General features: G+C 37.0%; 1 protein-coding gene across 6 annotated transcripts in view; it reads left to right on the top strand.

The window, feature by feature from the left end:
• TTC39B (tetratricopeptide repeat domain 39B) overlaps positions 1–20,977 on the top strand; it is a 147,557-nt gene that overhangs the window by 99,791 nt on the left and 26,789 nt on the right. For all 6 annotated transcript variants that reach the window (XR_014265396.1, XR_014265397.1, XM_082467945.1 and 3 more), the window contains 9 exons: positions 5,964–6,069; positions 7,448–7,513; positions 9,057–9,165; positions 9,732–9,799; positions 9,885–9,944; positions 11,395–11,556; positions 12,728–12,819; positions 17,280–17,406; positions 20,708–20,816. Coding sequence is in view for 4 of the 6 variants with exons in the window: in XM_082467945.1 (XP_082324071.1) it covers positions 5,964–6,069; positions 7,448–7,513; positions 9,057–9,165; positions 9,732–9,799; positions 9,885–9,944; positions 11,395–11,556; positions 12,728–12,819; positions 17,280–17,406; positions 20,708–20,816 (899 nt within the window). In the remaining 2 variants the exon portion in view is untranslated. The remainder of the gene's footprint in view (positions 1–5,963; positions 6,070–7,447; positions 7,514–9,056; positions 9,166–9,731; positions 9,800–9,884; positions 9,945–11,394; positions 11,557–12,727; positions 12,820–17,279; positions 17,407–20,707; positions 20,817–20,977) is intronic.

Genomic DNA, 20,977 nt, shown 5'->3' with positions numbered 1-20,977 from the left:
ACTATACATAGAGAATCCTAAAGATGCCACCAGAAAACTACTAGAGCTAGTCAATGAATTTGGTAAAGTCGCAGGATGCAAAATTAATGCACAGAAATCTCTTTCATTCCTATGCACTAATGATGAAAAATCTGAAAGAGAAATTAAGGAAACACTCCCATTTACTACTGCAACAAAAAGAATAAAATATCTAGGAATAAACCTACCTAGGGAGACAAAAGACTTGTATGCAGAAAACTATAAGACACTGATGAAAGAAATTAAAGATGATACAAACAGATGGAGGGAAATATCATGTTCTTGGATTGGAAGAATCAATATTGTGAAAATGACTGTACTACCCAAAGCAATCTACAGATTCAATGCAATCCCTATCAAATTACCAACGGCATTTTTTGTGGAACTAGAACAAAAAATCTTAAAATTTGTATGGAGACACAAAAGACCCCGAATAGCCAAAGCAGTCTTGAGGGAAAAAAACGGAGCTGGAGGAATCAGACTCCCTGACTTCAGACTATACTACAAAGCTATAATAATCAAGACAATATGGTACTGGCACAAAACCAATAACATAGATCAATGGAACAGGATAGAAAGCCCAGAGATAAACCCATGCACCTATGGTCAACTAATCTGTGACAAAGGAGGTGAGGATATACAATGGAGAAAAGACAGTCTCTTCAATAAGTGGTGCTGGGAAAACTGGACAGGTACATGTAAAAGAATGAAATTAGAACACTCCCTAACACCATACACAAAAATAAACTCAAAATGGATTAGAGACCTAAATGTAAGACCGGACATTATAAAACTCTTAGAGGGAAACATAGGAAGAACACTCTTTGACATAAATCACAGCAACATCTTTTTTGATCCACCTCCTAGAGTAATGGAAATAAAAACAAAAATAAACAAATGGGACCTAATGAAACTTCAAAGCTTTTGCACAGCAAAGGAAACCATAAACAAGACAAAAAGACAACCCTCAGAATGGGAGAAAATATTTGCAAATGAATCAATGGACAAAGGATTAATCTCCAAAATATATAAACAGTTCATGCAGCTCAATATTAAAGAAACAAACACCCCAATCCAAAAATGGGCAGAAGACCTAAATAGACATTTCTCCAAAGAAGACATACAGATGGCCAAGAAGCACATGAAAAGCTGGTCAACATCACTAATTATTAGAGAAATGCAAATCAAAACTACAATGAGGTATCACCTCACACCAGTTAGAATGGGCATCATCAGAAAATCTACAAACAACAAATGCTGGAGAGGGTGTGGAGAAAAGGGGACACTCTTGCACTGTTGGTGGGAATGTAAATTGATACAGCCACTATGGAGAACAGTATGGAGGTTCCTTAAAAAACTAAAAATAGAATTAGCATATGATCCAGCAATCCCACTACTGGACATATACCCAGAGAAAACCATAATTCAAAAAGACACATGCAAAAAAAAAAAAAAGAAAAAGACACATGCACCCCAATGTTCACTGAAGCACTATTTACAATAGCCAGGTCATGGAAGCAACCTAAATGCCTATCGACAGATGTCTGGGTAAAGAAGATGTGGTACATATGTACAATGGAATATTACTCAGCCATAAAAAGGAACGAAATTGGGTCATTTGTTGAGACGTGGATGGATCTAGAGACTGTCATACAGAGTGAAGTAAGTCCGAAAGAGAAAAACAAATATCATATATTAATGCATATACGTGGAACCTAGACAAATGGTACAGTTGAACCAGTTTGCAGGGCAGAAATTGAGACACAGATGTAGAGAACACACATATGGACACCAATGGGGTAAAGCGGCAGGGGGTTGGGGGTGGTGGTGTGATGAACTGGGCGATTGGGATTGACATGTGTACACTGATGTGTATAAAATTGATGACTAATAAGAACCTGCTGTATAAAAAAATAAATAAAATAAAATTCAAAAGTTTAAAAAAAAGATACATTCCATATAGATTTAATATTAAAATATTTTTAGAAGAGTACAAGCACAAACATAGGAAAGTCTTTTTATAGTCCTAAAGTACAAAGGTCTTTAAACTTTTGATTTATTTAAAAATTTTTCACTTTGAAATGATTCCAGAATTTTTACAAAGAATTTTCATATATTCTTCCAATATACAAATGTTAACGTCTTATAGAACCACAATGTAATTATTAAAACCAGGAAATGAACATTGATATAATATTATTAACTACTTCATTGACTTTACTCAAATTTTTCTAATTGTCCCACCAGTGTCCTTATTCTGGTCCAGGATTCACTCCAGGATCCTGGATGTCACATTTAGTTGTTACGTCTCCTTAGTCAGTTTTAATCTGGAAGAGTCCCTCAGTCTTTCTTTGTCTTTCAGGACCTTGACATTTTTGAAGGATACTGGGCTGGTATTTTTTAGACCATTGCTCAAGGTGGACTTATCTAATGTTGCTTAATGATTAAATTCAGGTTTTGCATCCATGGCAAGAATACTATAGAAGTGATGTGGTGTCCTTCTCAGTGTGTCATATCTGTAGATATATGATGTCAATTTCAGAAGCCTTTTAAAGTGTGACATAGAATCAGAAACCATAGAAGACTGACTTGACCAAATAAACGTTTAAATTTTCATTGTGGCAAAAATATCCCGTAATAAAAAATACAAATAGAAATGTGATATAAATGACTCCGGGCAAATGACAGTGTGAGAAACTCATAGGATGGTGGGGGTCTAAACTGATAGAGTTTTTACGAAGGATGTTCTGGCAGTATATACCAAAATTAAGAATATGCATCACCTTCGATCTCAGAAGTTCTTTTTCTAAGAATTTATCCTATGTACAGTTAGGATGGTATAAATATAGTTATAGTACTTGATACAGGAAAGTACTTGATGAAGGTAAAAGAACACTCTTAGCAGCATTGTTTGTAATATGGAATATTTTGAAACAACTTGAAAATTTAAGAATAGGAATTTGGTTAAATAAATTATTCCATAGAATGGAATAATATGCACTTGTTAAAGAATAAGGTAGTTTTCATGCATTTTCATGGAAAATTGTCAATATAATCTATTGAAGAGTATATACTATGTGATCCCATTTGTGTTTTCTAAAGATTGCATTCTTAGTAAAGCATAAAAACAACTAGAAAATTATGTACCAGGCTGTTAACAGTGACCGTCTCTCTGTGGGATGATTGTGTAGGGACACTTAGGCTTTCTCCATATTATTTGAGCATTTTGTGATAATCATCTATTATCAGCAAATAGAACATTTATACAGAAAATAACTCTGAACATAATATGCATATCCTGCCATCCTGTTGATATTTTGACATTTGAATTTTTATGCATGTATATAAGCATATATAATTATCTTTTTATACAGTGAAATTATATGCTTTGTATCATTTTGAAATTTCCTTTTTCACTTCATGTCAGAAAATTTTAGGTCATTAAGTATTTTTAATTCATCATGGCTTTTAATGGCTCCATAGTATTCCACTATATGTATATACTACATGTGTATGTATAAATGTATGCATGCATGCAACTGTCTTCGTAACCAGTTTCCGGTTGTTGCCTATTTAGTTTGTTTATAAATTTTTATTATAGGTAGTAATACAGTATCTTTCCTTATAGGTCAAGTTTTGTGTGTATCCATGCTATTTCCTTAGAATAAAATTAGATTTGTTGGTTCAAAGATATGCATGTGTGTAAGAGTTCTGATATATATTGCAAAATTATTCTGAAGAATAATTGGATTGGCAAACTTTTTCTTAAAATACCAGACAGTAAGTGTTTAGGCTTGTGGGACGTAAGATCTCTGTCCCAACTACTCAACTCTATGACCGCAGGGTGTAAGCAGCCATAGACTATAAGTAAATGGGTGTGACTATGTTCCAATAGGTTGCTAACCTCTTTACTATAACTATTTTACCAGAAATAAATGAATGTGTCTATTTGTTCTTACCTTTGCCAGCACTGGTTTTCCATTTAAAAAATTAAAATAATGGTTTTTATCCCAAAAGTGGCATATATATTTTGGAAAATAGGAAAACGTGGATGAGCAAATATTAAAATACACACACACCCCATATACTTATCACCCAGTAATTATGGCTGTTAACACCTTAGTATATATTCTTTCAGAATATTTTCTACATGTATCTAAAGATATATATATTTTTTAAACCAAATTGAGATCACACTGTATGTACTATTTTTTAACCGCTTTTTTCAGTTAATGATCTTTACTTTTTCGTGTCAACAAGTCTTCATTTCATGTAATACTCAATCCATCTTCAAATTTTGCCTGTTGGCCCTAAATCTCTTTTACTGCTGGAATGTCAGCACCAGGATCCAACCCAAGACTGTCTTGAGCATCCAGTGTTTATGTTCATTAAATACATCTTTTTCTGGAAGAGTCTCTATATTCATGAGAGTTGTTGAAAAGCCCAACCCATTTGTCCTGCAGGATATGCACAGATTTGTTTGGTGGCTTCCTTGAGTTTTCGTTTAGCTTGTTCCTTGTCATAGTCAGCTCAGGCTGCCATAACAAAATATCGTACACTGGATGGCATAAGCAACAGAAATTTATTACTTCACAGTTCTGGAGGATGAAAGTCCAAGATCTGGGTACCAGCATGATCAGGTTCTGGTGAGGACTCTCTTCTTGGCTTGAAGACAGCCACCTTCTCACTGTGTCCTCACATGGCAATGAGAGACTTTCCTCTTATAAGGCCATCAATCTTATCAGAGGAGGACCCCACCCTTATGACCTCATTTATCCTTAATTACTTCCTAAAATCTCTGTCTTCAAATACAGTCACACTGGGAGGGGGGATTAGAGCTTCAACATATGAATTTGGGGGAAATATAGTTCAGTCCATAGCATTCCTGTAGCCCCTTATATTTCCTGTAAACTGGAAATTAGATTCGGGTTAGATGCATTTGGCTAGAATACATCATAAGTGAAGTTGCATGATTTATAATTGCATCACACCAGGTGATACATAATATCTGGCTATTTCTTATTACCTTTAAAAAATATATCTGTCAGTTTGATTTCTGGTTATTGCCAATTTCTGGTTATTGCCAATTTTTACACCTTTGTCATTGTTTTCATCTGCATTTCTCTGATTAAGTATTTGCCTTTCGAAGATGTGAAGGGAAAGGGAAAAATGCATAGAAAAGTAATTAAAGTGAGAAATCAGAAAGATTGGCTTGGATGGAAGAGGGAAAAATAAGAGGACAGTTGCAGGCAATTGTGATCGAGTTTGCTTTCCTCTTTCAATCTTTCCTAGTTGTGAGTTTTATTTTGGTCTATTTGAGACCATGATGATCATGCTGAAATTCAAGTCTTTTTGTCAGTAGCACCTCAGTTACTCAGTGGAAGGTAGGTTGCTGAAGTGTGCACAACAGCTGAGAGACTGAGCATTCCTAGGAAGTCTCCTCTAACACGTTGCTGGGAAACTGAGATCACAGTCCTGCGGTCCTATGGCTCCTGAGTCTTGCTTGCTGATATTGAACCCTCTTTTGCTTTAAGCCCAGAAAGATTGGTCCTGATAAACAGTGTAGAAATGAGTGTGTCATTTTTCCTTAATGATGATTACCCAGGAGAGGGGTGGGATAGGGAGGGTGGGAGGGAGGCTCAAGAGGGAGGGGATATGGGGATATATGTATGCATATGGCTGACTCACTTTGTTGTACAACAGAAAGTAGCACAGCATTGTGAAGCAATTACACTCCAATAAAGATGTATTAAAAAATAAAATAAAATATCGGCAAACTAAAAAAAGAAAAAAAGAGTAAACTCAGCACAGCATCATCCACTTAAAAATTCTCTAGTATTTTGGCTAATGACATTTATCTTATGGTATGTAAATGCAAAATTTGACTTAAAATTAGTTTTCAGTGCCATAGTAAACTTACAGTATAACTGTTTTCTTCAATCCAGAGAATGTCTTTCTATCCTGCATGTAATTCAGAAGAACAAAGTTGAGCAGCAATTCTTCTATGAGTTTGAAGGTGGCGTCAAGCTTGGAATAGGGGCCTTTAATTTGGTAAGTGATCAGAAAGCAACCAGAATCTTTTGTAAAAGAACCTTAGGTTTTCAGTGCCTCTGCTACTGCATTTGAACCTCACCCTGAACCACTACCTGGGTTTGGTTGGCAAGTGGCTACAGTGGGATCAGTTTTCTGGTGCTGTGAACCAGTGGGGGCTTTGGCCAGAATGTGCTGTAAAGTTCTGCACATGCTCAGAATAGTTTTCGATTGTATAATAAGGGAAGCATGCAGCTCTCTGAATGGACTAGTAACATTTTTTTGGTAATAAGGAGGTTGAAATTCAGTTCTATTTCCACATCAGAAATATTATTGCTATAGCAATGGTGGCTCTGAAATTGAAAATAGGTGAGGGAACAATATAGTTTGAGGGATGGTGAAGCTCTGGGGTAGATGAAGGGTTTGAGTAGATATCTGTCCAATTGCTATATTATTTAGATATTTTGATATTTTATTAAGGTTTGACTAGAATTGGTGAGAAGATTAAGTGGTAAAGGGAATCCCACGCATAAGTGTATACACTACCTTGGCCGCTTTGTTCATGAGCCCATTGGTTGATGATGGAGTTGGCTGAGGAGAGAGGCTGGCTAGTGTCCACAAAATGAATCACCCTATCCACTTGATTATTAAAATCTTCCTCTGCTGAGGTCAGCCTTTGGTGAACATTCACATGGGACACAAATATCTTCATATTTTTTGCCCATTCTGAGAGGTCTGTCCGTATACCTCTTTCCCAGAGCTCTTTGTCATCAATTTTCCCATCATGTTCTTTCTAAAGCCCTGACCATCCAACCAAACCATTGGCTACCGCCCATGAATCAGTAAATAATTGCATGTATGGCCATTTCTCCTTCCAAGCAAAGTGAACAACCAGGGCACTGCTCAAAGTTCTGCCTTGGGAGGACTTCCCTTTATCCTACTGTTTAGGGATGTCCCAGAGAGGGGCTGTGGTGCTGTAGGTGTCGACTTCTGGGTCATGCCTGCACATATGAAGAATACAACAGACTTTTGCTTTCTGGAAAAGGATGCTAAAAGAAACACTGTTTGGAGGTGGACACTGGGGATTATCTTCTCATGACTTTATCAACCCACATGAAAGGAGTTAAGTGTTCTTTAGAGCATTCTGAAAAAGCCAGGTTTTTTGTTTTGTTTTGTTTTTAATTTTTTAGGTGTATTGTCTTAACTAAATGAAATTAAGTCACAAGTAATGATTATACTAGGTGCAGTATGTGGTGATTGAGACGTGTCTAGTGGTTTAAACTTGGTTCTAATTTTTCATATTACTGAATCATTAAAACTTTAAGTTGCTTAGAGTTTAACATTTATCTACAGTTAGATATACTAACACATAAGTACACTTGTATATTTTTTCTTACAGATGCTGTCCCTTTTACCAGCACGGATTATCAGACTACTAGAATTTATAGGATTTTCTGGAAATAGGGTACAAAATTAATTTTTTCTTAATTTTGACAAGGAAAATAAAAGTTATTTATTGAATATGAGGGAAATATAACGTCCTCATAACTAACAATTTGTTTTCAGAACGATAAAGAGGCATTGGGTCTTGATCATATTTTTCAGGAGTTAGAGATGGTTTTTCTATTGAAAGTTAAAATTTTTCATCTTTGTTATTTAAATTCTGGGATTAAAATTTATGTTTTACTAATATTGTTGCTTGCTGGATCTTTAGTACTCATGTGAGGTTAAAATATGCTTCCCTAACATTTTTGCAACCCCAGAGTTTCCTGCAAAACCAAGAAATAAGGCTAGATTTCCCTGTCTAACCTTTTATGATCCGTATGGATCAAGTATAGTTGCAGTGTTTTGGTTTTCCTTGTTTTTACAAGTTTCACTATAAACCTAAGCAAGGAAATTTGTTTTCCATGAGTTTTGTTTGTTATAGTTCTGTGTGGTTGTTTTTGTAGTGTATAACATTTATTAATCATAACACTCAATATGCTATTACCAGAGTTGCCTTATTGCAAAAGTTGTCCCTGTTAGTCCAGAGAGCAGGTTTTGAGAAATGTATGAGAACAAGTAGAAGAAGCTGTAATTTTTTTCCCCATTTATTCCACTGTCCAAGTTCTCCATAAGTATTATGTATTTATGGTGATCCCTTCCTGATATGGTCTGTCTATTCAGACTCTGTATTTCATCGTTACCCTTCCCCTCTACTATTCATCTTCCACCTTATTTCTTTAGTAGCTCCAGCTTGCCCCTTGAATAAAGTCCAAACTATAGCATAGATTCAAGGGCCCTAGGATCTGATTCTAGCCAATGCTTCTAGCCTACTACCCATCCTTTTTGCTTCCCCAGTGTTCCTGCTAAACTGGGCAAATGGTTGTTCTCCAAATAGATCCTGTGCTTTTCTGTGTCCATGCTTCTGCTGGTGTCTGTTTGGGATGTCCTCCCCAACTGACATCCTCCCAAATAATGTCTCTTGAGAGCCTCTCCATCCATTAGGATTGAGATAAATGTCACCTATTCCACAAAACTTTCCCTTATCTTCTCCCAACAAGGCTCAAGTATTCCTAACTTTCAGAATCATTTCCTTATCTTTCTTATGGCCCTCGCCATATTCCAATAAAATTATGTGTTCATGTACTACCTTCCCTATTTGATGGAAAGACCTTTGAAGACATAGAACTGTATATATTCATACCCACCATAGCGTTTTGTACTTAGATCCTCAATATGTTTTAATAAATTAATATTTATATAAGAGAAATACAGCATTTTCTATGAAATGAGCTCTACCTTTTTCTCTCCTTAAGATCACATGATATAAGAATTTGGGAGACTGTCTTATGCCAGTTTAAAATGTAAAATTTGTTTCTAGTTAGATATTACTGCTATTCTAAGCTCTTGAAAAATAAACCCCACCTTCATGGAGGGTGGGGATACGTGAACTAGCATTTTAAAGTCTCTGAATATGATGTTTCAATCATGCTCTTCTCATTCTAAAATGCGTCTAATTCCCATAGGAGTTGGGCATCCTGCAGTTACGGGAAGGCGCCTTAGGAAGAAGCATGAGGTCTCCACTATGCTGCTTAACTATACTAGCTTTTCATACTTATATCTCCCTGATACTTGGTAAGGACTGGATTATATTTCACATCATTGAAAGTTGATTATCTTTCATCTGAGTAAGTAAAAATTTAGAAAAATCAGTAAGAGATCGTAGTCTATATTTACCTTTTTTTGAGTAAAAGTGGAAAATTGTGACATTTCTCGTAGTAACATTTGGCAGTGGGGGTGGAGGGTTTCTTTCATCAAATTCTTTTTAATCTGTTCTCAGCTAAAAAATTCTATAAAGCTTGTTTAAGGTGATCTATTTTTAGCATATTACATTTCTTTTTTTAGCAGAAAATTAAATTTTTGGTTAAAATAAGTTTAATATTGCTATTAAAACCAGAAATTTCAATTAGGAATTGAAGGCAACCACCTCTGCTCCTAAGAATTTGCCCTAGAGCTATCTTAAACTAAAGTCATAGATGAGACTTGTCTTCTTTTATTTCCCAAATATTAAAATGACAAATTAACAGTTTTCATGTTTTCCATGAATAGGTCTTTGCTATATTTTAATGAAATTTGGAGAAATAGTTATAAATGTCGACCACATTTCGTGAAGACTGAGGCTTTTCCTGTTAACTTTCTAGGTACAGGAGAAGTGAATGTTGTGGAAGCAGAGCGTCTCCTTGAACCCTACCTCCAGCAGTTTCCAAATGTACGCTTAGAATTTCAAGTGTCTTTTTCAACCGTAATCAATCAACCAGGGTTGACCATTGAACAGTCTGTTTCTCCCTCCGCAGGGCTCCCTCATGTTGTTTTATCATGGCCGGATAGAGCTGCTGAAAGGAAATGTGGAAGAGGTAACTTATTTGAGGGGGTCATTTAGGGGGCTGTCTATATGGTGGAGTTGTGTAGTGCACCCATTCCATATGAGCAAGTCCAGCTATATGCGCTAGACAGAAATAAAGGGAAAATATGTAGTTAAAAAGCCAAAAGTTAATTGTGTGGATGCACTCTATGATATGTAGTAGATTACTGAATATACTCTACATTTGCACGTAAAGTACCTGAGGCAGTTCAGGGTAGGATATAGAAATACAGTTGGGTAGTTTAAGACACTTTCAAAAATCTTTGACTACTATCCATCTCGGTATTACATATTGACTTTGGAATCTTGCCCCTGCATAAAGGTCACTCCACTGTACTACATGTGTGCTCCCCATCAAAGGAAATTATTCACTAATTCCCTTGAAGAAGAAGAGTGAATAGCCTTTTATATAAATATACTCATGAACAATTTTCTTCTACACAAATGGGGTCAAACATGTATTTTTCCTTGATTTGATTTTTTTCTACTTACAATACATCTTGGATTTCTTTCCAGGTCAGTATTTCTAAATCTTCCTCATTCTTTTTGATGGCTGGGTTTCATTCAATGAGATGGATATACTGTACTTATTAAAGCAGTACACTATTGATAGACATTTGGCTACTATACATAATGCTGTTGTAAACATTATTAGTGTATATTTCTGTGCAGAGGTATATTTATGTAAGATCGATTCTGATAATGAGGATTTCTAGGTCAAAGATGTTTGCATTTTGATAAATTCAGACAAATTGCCTTCCTAACTTAAGGCTAGTCCATTTAAACTCCTGTAAAGGTATGAGAATACTTGTTTTCAGTGCTCTTTGCCAACTCTGGTCATTATTTATCTGTTTTATTTTTGCCAATGTGATGGTTGAAAAATGATAATCTAATTTTTTAATTTATATTTTCCAGTGTAAAAATGTCTTCATATGTATATTTGTCACTCATATATCTTTTTCTCTAATTTTCTATTTATATCTTTAAACAATTTTCCCACTGAGTTGTTTGTCTTTTTTTAAGGATTTTATAAAATTGCTGTATGATAAGGGTTAATCCTTTGCCCATTTTGCATATAGCGATATCTTCTCCCAGTCTGTCCATTGCCTTTAACTTTGTTTACGGTATATTTTACCCGCTGGAAGTTCTAAATTTATTGTCAAATCTTTTCTTAAAGGACTTCTGCATTTTACATCTTACTTAAGAAAGGAACTTTGCTACTCCCACATTATAAAGTTCCATGGCCCTCTCACAAAGTTAAATAAAGAGGCAAAATTTAACTGTATTGTTGCATATAAGGAAAGGAACGTGTTGTCGTATTGAGTGGTTTAATGAGTGATGATTTTGCTCTTTTTGTACAAAGTGTTTTATGTATTTTTCCATTAGGTTATTATCTCCTTGTCTAATATCTGGATGATCAGCTTTATGCAATTGACTTATAGGCACAAGAGATATTTCGAAAAGGCATTTCAGTTCAAGAAGAATGGAAACAGTTTCACCATCTCTGTTATTGGGAGCTGATGTGGATTTTTGTATTCCAACAAAACTGGAGGGAGGCGTATTACTATTCAGATCTGCTTTGCAAAGAGAGTAAATGGTCCAAGGTAAAGTACAGTTTCATTAATGTCATCTGTTTGCTAATAAGTGTACAGGATGATTTTCATTTAGGACTGTTTGTTCCATAGTATGATATTGACACTGTTTTCTCAACTTAGAGATACATCAAAGGAGGAAGTATGATTAAGTACCTGCTGTTTATAACCACTGTCCTCAGCACTACGTGCTTTAAAAGCCATCCAAATAGTCTTTTTCAACAAAGAGGCTTTATCTGTGAAGATGAACTGTACTTATATATAAAAATTATTAAATATCAAGTCTTGATAATTGTTTGTAGACTTTTTGATGCCCTGATAACAAGGCTTTTCATAATAATCAAAGTTAATTCTTTATCCATTCATCTGTTGATGCACACTTAGGTTGCTTCCATGTCTTGGCTTTTGTAAATAATGCTGCTATGAACGTTATGATGTACATATCTTTTCGAATTAGTGTTTCCATTTTTCTTTGGATATATACCCAGGAATGGAATTGCTGGATCATATGGTAGTTCTATTTTGATTTTTTTGAAGAACCTTCATACTGTTTTCCATAGTGGCTGTACCAATTTACATTCCCACCAACAGTATACTAGGGTTCCCTTTTCTCCACAATCTCATCAACGTTTATTATTTGTTGTCTTTTTGATGATAGCCATTCTAACAGGTGTGGCAAGTTAGGGGAAGGAGATTAAGAGGTACAAACTGCTAGCTATAAAATAAATAAAATACAAGGTTGTAATATACAGAGAATATAGCCAATATTTTATAACAACTTTAAATGGTGTATCATCTATAAAAATATTGAATCACTATGTTGTACACTTGAAACTAATGTAATATTGTAAATCAACTATACTTCAATTAAAGAAAAGCGTTCTAAAAAAATTCTGATCCATTTGTGAAAAGTTGGGAGGAAAGAGATAATGATCTCTCTTTCATTCTGTCCATTTTCTCATCCATGAATGTTACAGTTGTATAACAGGAAAATGGCCAAAATTAGGTGAAAAGTTTTGATCTCATTTGGAACAGGTGATATAAGACTTCATTTCCTTTTTTTTTATATTTGATATCTCTTAAATATTATATCTGGAAGATTTGTAGGTCTTTCCTGATTTGCAAGATAGCAATGTCATGTACCTAGGATGCTCTCTGACTGGCTGCTTTTCTTTTCCTCAAGGCAACATATGTGTTCTTAAAAGCTGCAATTTTGAGTATGCTTCCAGAGGAAGATGTAGTAGCAACTAAAGAGGATGTGGTAACTTTATTTAGGTAAGCAAGACACTATTTCTATAACAAAGATCCTGAATGAATAGAGGAACACACAAATAATTTCTTTTTCCCTTAGTGGTCTTCCATGCTTCACCTTCATATTTCTTTAATTTATCTGATTTGATACATACACTCTTAAAAAAATATATTTAACTAAGGGTCAAAATGTCATCCTTTTAGCAAGACTTTGCAGATATGCCAGTGTAATTGGGAATCTTGAGAACACATGGTTTTTTGTTTTGTTAGTGGGGCTTTGCTACTGCATTTTGAACACAGTTCCCTAAAATGGTATTGTTAGCTAAAGATGTTTACTGTTATAAATCAAAGGTATTTTGTGATCAGAAAAACTTAAGAATATAACACAATATAACATACCCTTAGTTTTCATTAGTGTGCCAAAGATTCTGAGAAGCTCTGCTATGAAGTAATCTGTTTAACTTTGTTTAGACCAGTGTCCGTCTGTCCATCCATCCATCCATCCATCCATCCATCCATTCATCTGTAACCTTTATGTTGAGCACCTACTGTATGAAGACTACTGTGTTAAGTGCTGAATAAACAGGCATGGATCCTGTCCTTGTGCAGTTCATAATCTTGTAGTGGAACTAGACATCAGTGAAATAATCACCCAGTAAATGCAAAATTATAACACATGACTGATTTTTCTCCTCCTACTTGTCTCACCATTCCTTCTTGGTATCTTTGTAAACTCATCCTACTTCCATCTATTAAAAGTTGATGCTTTTGATTTCAAAGGTCAGTCTTAGTACCTCAACCTTAGGAAATCTGATTCAAGCCAAGTTTAAATCCCTAGTACAGACCTTGTGACTGAGCTCCAGACCCATACATCTAGCTCCCGTTTACCACGTTCACTTAGATATGTCAAAGCATTGAAAGCTCACCACATCCAGTCTTCCCTAGCAAACCTGGTGTTCTTTCCTCTCTCAGTGACTGGGACTACCAGTTAGCAAGGCGGAAACCTACAATACTTGCATCACCAACACTACCCACTGTCCCTCTGTTCCCCAGTGGGAGGAGAGGTATGGATAAGAGCACAGAGGGAATGATATGAGGTCTGAAGGTGGCATGGGAGCTGCTGGGGCAGTGGGGAGTTGTGGTGGTAACAGTTTCAGACCAAGGGAACAGCATTTGAGAGGATGCTGTTTCAGGAAGGAGCACTGCACATTAGAAGAACCAAGACAAAGCTGATACGGGACAGGACGTGATGCTACATTTTATGTATAGGTCAAAGGAAAATGAACGTCCAGGATTGCTCAAAATATGTCTCATAGAACACAGAATTCCTTTTAAAAATAAGACAGAGTCTCCAGCCGTACCACCCTGAATGCGCCCGATCTTGTCTGATCTCAGAAGCTAAGCAGGGTCGGGGCTGGTTCGTACCTGGATGGGAGAGCGCCTGGGAATAACCGAGTGCTGTAGGCTTAAAAAAAAAATAAGGCAAAATGTGTTTTAGGGACACAGAGCTCATTGGTATCCCGAGCGGGAGTTGATAAGGTAATAGAACAGAGGTAGAAACCAGACTGGGATTGGCTGAAGAGTGAATGAGATACAAAGAAATGAAGAGAGTTGAGCATAAATAACATCCCTGGATAACTTTGACTATGAAGGGGAAGAGATAGAGAGAGAGTGAGTTGGAGGGAGACGTAGTATCAAAGAATATCTTAATGGGAGAGATCTGAGCATTCTCAAAAACCACTGGGAAGGATCCTTTGGAGAAAGAGAAGTTAGACATATAAGCGAGAAATGGTATAAGCGAGAAATGGGATAACTGATATTTGCAAGGCTCTTGAGAATGCAAGAGGAGATAGAATCCAAAGCACTGATGGCAGGACTGGCTTTATCTAGAGGGAGGACCAGGTCCTCTATTGTACGGGAGGGAAGAAGTCCAGAACAGGTGCGGAGGCATGCAAGCTCGTGTGTGGTAGCGTGAGATGGAGGGCTTCCTCCCTCACAGCTTCTGTTTTTCTTTATGAAGTAGGAGGCAGGGCTCTCTGTTGAGAGTGAAAGAAAGGAGTGGGCTGGAGGTCTGAGGAGGATGAAGAATATTGGAAATCATTGCTGTAGAGAGTGGGACAGTGAGATGGTGAGAGAAACACAGGAGGGGGAATGGCAGGCAGTGCCAGGGCTCGTTCGAGGTTGGTGTTGATGAATTTACAGTGATACCAACTTGTTCTCAGTGCAGGTGCAGGGAGGATGGATACTGAACTTCATCCTGATGAGTGCAACGACTAAGCATTAGCAAGGGAGTCTAGGACATAAGCCAGAGCATGCTGCAGTAAAGATTGCCTGCCTGGCAGTCTAAGCAGGAGTGTGGAGGGACGGGGAAGGAAGGAGACTGCTGAGCTGGGAGAAAGTTGAAAGGCAAGAGGACTGAAAGTCTTAGTAGAACAGCCAAGGTAGAATGAGGAGAGTGGTGTTCAAAGGGTGGTCTGCTTGAATTTGTGCTTTGAGGTCAAAAAGTTACAGGTGATGAAGTGGTCTAAGGTGTGACTGTAGGGGTGGGTGGCTGTGGTGGAAAGGAGGAGGTGACCACTGGAGATGAGGAAGTTAAGGAACGGAGAAGCCCAACTGCGTTCTTCAAACATAATTGATGACAAACACTTTTTTTAAAAAATTTATTTATTTATTTATTTTTGGCTGCGTTGGGTTGCCGTGCACGGGCTTTCTGTAGTAGCGGTGAGCAGGGGCTACTCTTCGTTGCGGTGCGCGGGCTTCTCATTGCGGTGGCTTCTCTTGTTGCGGAGCACAGTCTCTAGGCGTGCAGGCTTCAGTAGCTGTGGCACGTGGGCTCAGTAGTTGTGGCTCACGGCCTCTAGAGCGCAGGCTCAGTAGTTGTGGTGCACGGGCTTAGTTGCTCTGCGGCATGTGGGATCTTCCAGTACCAGGGCTCGAACCCATGTCCCCTGCATTGGCAGGCAGATGCTTAACCACTGTGCCACCAGGGAAGCCCAGTGACAAACACTTTTAAGTGGAATAGTATAGTCTGTGACCACATTATGAGAAATAATGGCCTGGCTGAACCCTCTGACAAATTTGTCAGAACAAATTTGAAGGTATGACCAGGACTACTTTTTCATGCTTTTAGAGAAGCTCTTTTTAGCAATAGGACCATGTATACTAATAGAATCAACATCAGTGGAAGCCATGTAGATTAATGCCACCTCTTACTGGTAGAATGTATTGCCTCATTTCACACAAACAACAAATGGAATGGAATATTAAGATACATTGGGATCTTTTACATCCACGCTTCCTGTGCTTCAAAGTAAATTTTCTCCATATCAAAATAATTTCTTTGAAATATGTAACCAATCTTATTTTCAGGAGAAAGCTTGAGGTCTGCTGCATGTGTGATAGCGTCTAATTTGTTGGGATGATGAGAGGAGAGTCCCCAAAATGAATGTTCTCTTTATACAGACTCTGTGATCCTTAAATGCCAAGGTTTCATGTCCACTGCATGCTTCTGACCCCTTCCCTCAACTCCCACCTCACATTTCCACTGCCTCTTCCACTGATGTTAATTCACAGTAATGATGGGCATTCTGATTTAAAAGCCATAGCCCTTTGTACACCTGAAAATAATATAATGTCATATGTCAATACCTCAATTAAAAAAATCCATATTCCCAAATTGTGCCCAGAAATAATGTAACATAAGCTTGTCTTCATACTGGAATGTTTTTTCCTCTTATTGCATCTTTTTCTTTCAGTATAGTTGGATATTTCTCTAAATTTCTTCTTGGCAACGTGTTTGGTGCATTTGCAAAGTTATGTATAAGAAAGTGCCCTAGGAACATGTAGCCTCACCATCCTATTCTCACTTTTATGTGCTTGTGAATTTTATAATTGGAATTTCTTAGAATTTTGAGAGAAAGGTTGTAAACATGGTATATGTTCTTAGTTGATTATTTTCAAAATCACCTATGCTTTGGAAACATTTTCTCAAATTATACATGAATTGACGGCTATCTTTTGAGCCACATTACTTTACAGATCTGTGTCATACTTGCAGAAAGGAATAGGAGATGTACCGGTATACCTTATTCCCTCTCTCGGAAGTATTCACAATGTAAATACTTTGGACTTTTTCCTGCTTACTTATGGAAATTGCCAATTTTATATCTAGATTTCCTTGACTCTGTTTGGTAGGCTAGGACACTTGCTAAGTTAACCAGAAAGAAATACGTGTCAATCAGTGGTTCTCAAACTTGTGCGTGCATCAGAATTCTCTGGAGGACTCATTGAAGTCCAGATTGCTGGGCCCCAGCTCTAGAGCTGCTGATTTAATAGGTCTGGGGTGGAGCCTGCAAATTTGCATTTCCAACACGTTTCCAGGTGATGCTGATGCCACCGGTCTAGGGAGCGCAGCGTGACAAGGACAGGTGTAAATAATGTATGTGTTCTTAACGACCTTTCACTGGGGCTGGGGCTTTTCACAGACAGGTGGATGGCTTGAAGCAGAGAATTGCTGGGAAATCGATCCCTACTGAGAAGTTTGCTGTGAGGAAGGCTCGACGGTACTCTCCCTCGTTGCCCGCACCCGTGAAGCTCATCTTGCCTGCCCTGGTATCTGCCTTTATTTTATTTACTGTTTGCCTCCTAGAAATAAATTGTCTATTCACAGTGGCAGGGAGAACATCTAACTTTTGTTGTGAAGTTCGCTCAATTAAAAACCATTGTGTTTGTAAGGTGAACATTTATGAATAAATTATTAATGAGTAATAAAAAGTATAGCAGATGTTTTTTGACTGATTGGTATGTTCTAGGAATTTTGATAAAGGCTATTTATAAAATATATCATTTAATTCTTACAGTAACTCTATGAGGGGAGTTTCTCTTTGTAGCCTCATTTGACAAGTAAGGAAATTCAGGCAGAGAGAGGTGAGTTGACTTAATTGAAACTGAGTTGAATTATAATGCAAGCCACATATGTAACTGTACCTTTTCTAGTAGCCACATTAAAAATCAAAAGGTAAAAAATTGAAAAGTAAAAGAGCACATGATAATCATTTTGAGAGTATTGGTTTAACCCAGTTTATGCAACACTTTGTCATTTGAGCATGTAATCTCTAAAAACTTATTAATGAGATTTCGCATTCTTGCATATTGTACTCATCCATTGAAATCTGGTGTGTGTTCTATGCTTAGAGTGCGTCTCAGTTTGAACCAGTCGCATTGCTCCAGAGCCATAAGTGGCTGGTGGCTGCTTTGCCCTAGCCCAGCGCTAGAGCTCACGTTCTTGATCGGTATGCCATTTAGGCTAGACTTTGTGAAATCATAATTTCAACTTAAGTTGTCTTAATGAAGACTTTTTTTTAAAGTACCGAATATATCAAATTATGATGACTCTTTGGGGCTTTAGTTTTGCGTAGGCAGTCACATAGCACAGGAAAGCTGTTTAGTGCAAGCTCACACCTGCTGTCCTCCTTTGGGGGTTCATGATTTTCTTTTTTTTTTGATTCCAGAGTTTTTTCAGTTATCCCCCTTTAACAGTTATTTAGTTTCCAGTTTTTACTACTACAAACAAGCTACAATTACTATTCTTTCATATCTCTCTTTTTGTACATGGGCATAAAATTGTCTGGGAGAGATGTCTAGAAATGGAATTCTGAGTTGAAGAGCATATGCATTTAATACTTTGACATTGCCAGTTTGCCCTCCAGAAAGGCTGTACCAATTTAAATTCCTACCAACAGTGTTTTACTGTTTACATGTGCAGTTGAGCATCTTTTCACATGCTTGTTCATTTTTATTTATTGTTTTGTGAATTGTTGTTCGTATACTTACTTCCCTCATTTCATCGGGTTTTTTATTATTTTATCATTGATATAGAAGCTCTTTAAATACTCTGTGAGAAAGAAAACTGCAGCCCCTCACAGGCATCAGTTGGGAGCTAGCCTGCACCTAGTACCTTGACCCAGTTTTTCCCAACTTAGTCTCGGAGAACACCACCCTCAGACTGGGTTGTTCTGTGCCTGTGATGGAATGAGATAAAAATATGACCACTCTGGGGACTTCTCTGGTGGCGCAGTGGTTAAGAATCTGCCTGCCAATGTAGGGGACACGGGTTCGAGCCCTGGTCCGGGAAGATCCCACATGCCGTGGAGCAACTAAGCCCGTGTGCCACAACTACTGAAGCCCATGCGCCTAGAGCCCATGCTCCACAACAAGAGAAGCCACCGCAATGAGAAGCCCGCGCACCGCAATGAAGAGTAGCCCCCGCTACAACTAGAGAAAGCCCGCCCGCAGCAACAAAGACCCAACACAGCCATAAATAAATAAATAGATAGATAGATAAATAAACAGATAAATTTAATAAAAAAATATACGATCACTCTGTAATCATATCTGAACACAGATAAAAATAAGAACACCATGCAAATCACAAAAAATGACCAAACATCCCCCTTTCCCAGCTAACGTGGGAGCCTGATGCTGTTTTACCAATGACAGCTTTCAGCTCCATTTCTGCTTCATTTCTATCTAGTGATTTGTGCTGGGAAATTTTTTTCTTTCTGTGTCACAGAACTTCCCTGAAATTTTTCTAGAGCACCATAGTCCTTTCTCTGCCCTAGAACTTAGATGCTTGTGTGTACGTGACGATGTATAGCTTGCTCTGATTACTAAGGGTCTTAAGGAAGGTTAACTCAGAGCACTTATTTCTCCAGGGCTAAGGGTGTAAGAATTGGCTTGAATTTGTGGTGACTAGGAATTTTACCAAAATCCTATATGTCATAAAATGGCAAGGTCAGGTATGAGCGTTCCTTCTTCTGACAGAATATTCCTTCGACAAAAGCAACATTTAAAAACATCATCATCAGTTAAAATAAATGTTCGGTTAGTTATTGAATTGAACTCTTACTCTATTAGCAATTAGAAGCTAGATGTAAAACAAAAGGTAGTGTTGTTATCTTAGTTTTTAGTACCATAGTGTAAAGATGACTTTGCTGCCACTCCAATGTATTTTCCTCATTTCTACTGCTTCCCTGTAAGGGGCTGTTCAAACAATATCTCTATAATATTTTAACATTCATTTATTTCCAAGAAGATTCTAATTACCCTGGTTATTTCATACCTTTCAAAATATGAACTGCACTACTAGGAAGATTAGAAAAATATTTTCAAGCAAGAGCACATTTGCTTTTGGTCCAAAAAAAAAAATTCTCATCTGTTTGCCTATTAAGTGTAATTTGCAATGAGAAATCATTAGTTTACATTTTTAGGGGCTGTCATTCTGCCGTATGGCCTTTAAATGAATGCATTTTCTGCATATTGGATTGCATTACCGGACTGTCACATGTTTTTAATGGTATAAAAGAACCTGAGTCAGGTAAAATATTTCCTATGTTCATTTTCAGTGATGTCCTTGGAGACATTTTATATAAACAGTTGGCAGATATTGAAAAATGTTTCCCTTTACTTAAGTGTAACAGCAAAAATCTATATTAAATAGAATTGTTCATAGTATCATTTTAAAATATTATATTTATTTCTGTATCTGTAATCCATTATCTTCCAAAAGGATTGGATACCAGTAGGTGCTTAATAAATACTTGTTAAATGAATGAGTAAATTAATTTTTCAGTAAAAACACAATATACTATATATATATATATATATATATATATATATATATATATATATAGAATACTTTGCAGTATAAAAGGCAAAAAGCATTAAATAAAGTGAGAAAAGGGGAAATTAAATCACTAAATTCCAAATGAGGAAAGCTAAGGAAAATGATCTCTAAATGTTGTCTTGAGATCACTAGCAACTGAGGCAAAACACACATATGTAGTTTTGTTGTTGTGAAGAACATTGAATAACCTCACATAATTGCGAATGGTTTCTCATTTTTCCTCATTAGGAAATGATGTATGTTTGGAATGGTTTTCCACTAGTGAGCAAAAGAAAAGATCTTTCTGAAAATCTGTTGGTAACTGTTGAAAAGGCTGAGGCAGATCTACAAAGTGAAAGTAAGTATGAAAAGTAAGAGCCTGGAAATCTTAACCGTTGCCCCTCTCCTGTCCTTTCCCTGTGCACATAAGCCCGTGTTAATTTGTGTGCATGATGAGGACAAAAGAGTTTGAGCCGCAGGTGTCTGGGTGATTGCAATCAAGATGGAGAAAAGATACCT

Source organism: Balaenoptera physalus (assembly GCF_965194825.1).
Source record: "Balaenoptera physalus genome assembly, chromosome: 7".
In the NCBI taxonomy this organism is placed as follows: domain Eukaryota; kingdom Metazoa; phylum Chordata; class Mammalia; order Artiodactyla; family Balaenopteridae; genus Balaenoptera; species Balaenoptera physalus.
The sequence above is the reverse complement of the archived record's forward strand: the minus strand, read 5'-3'. Positions and strand labels throughout refer to the sequence as shown.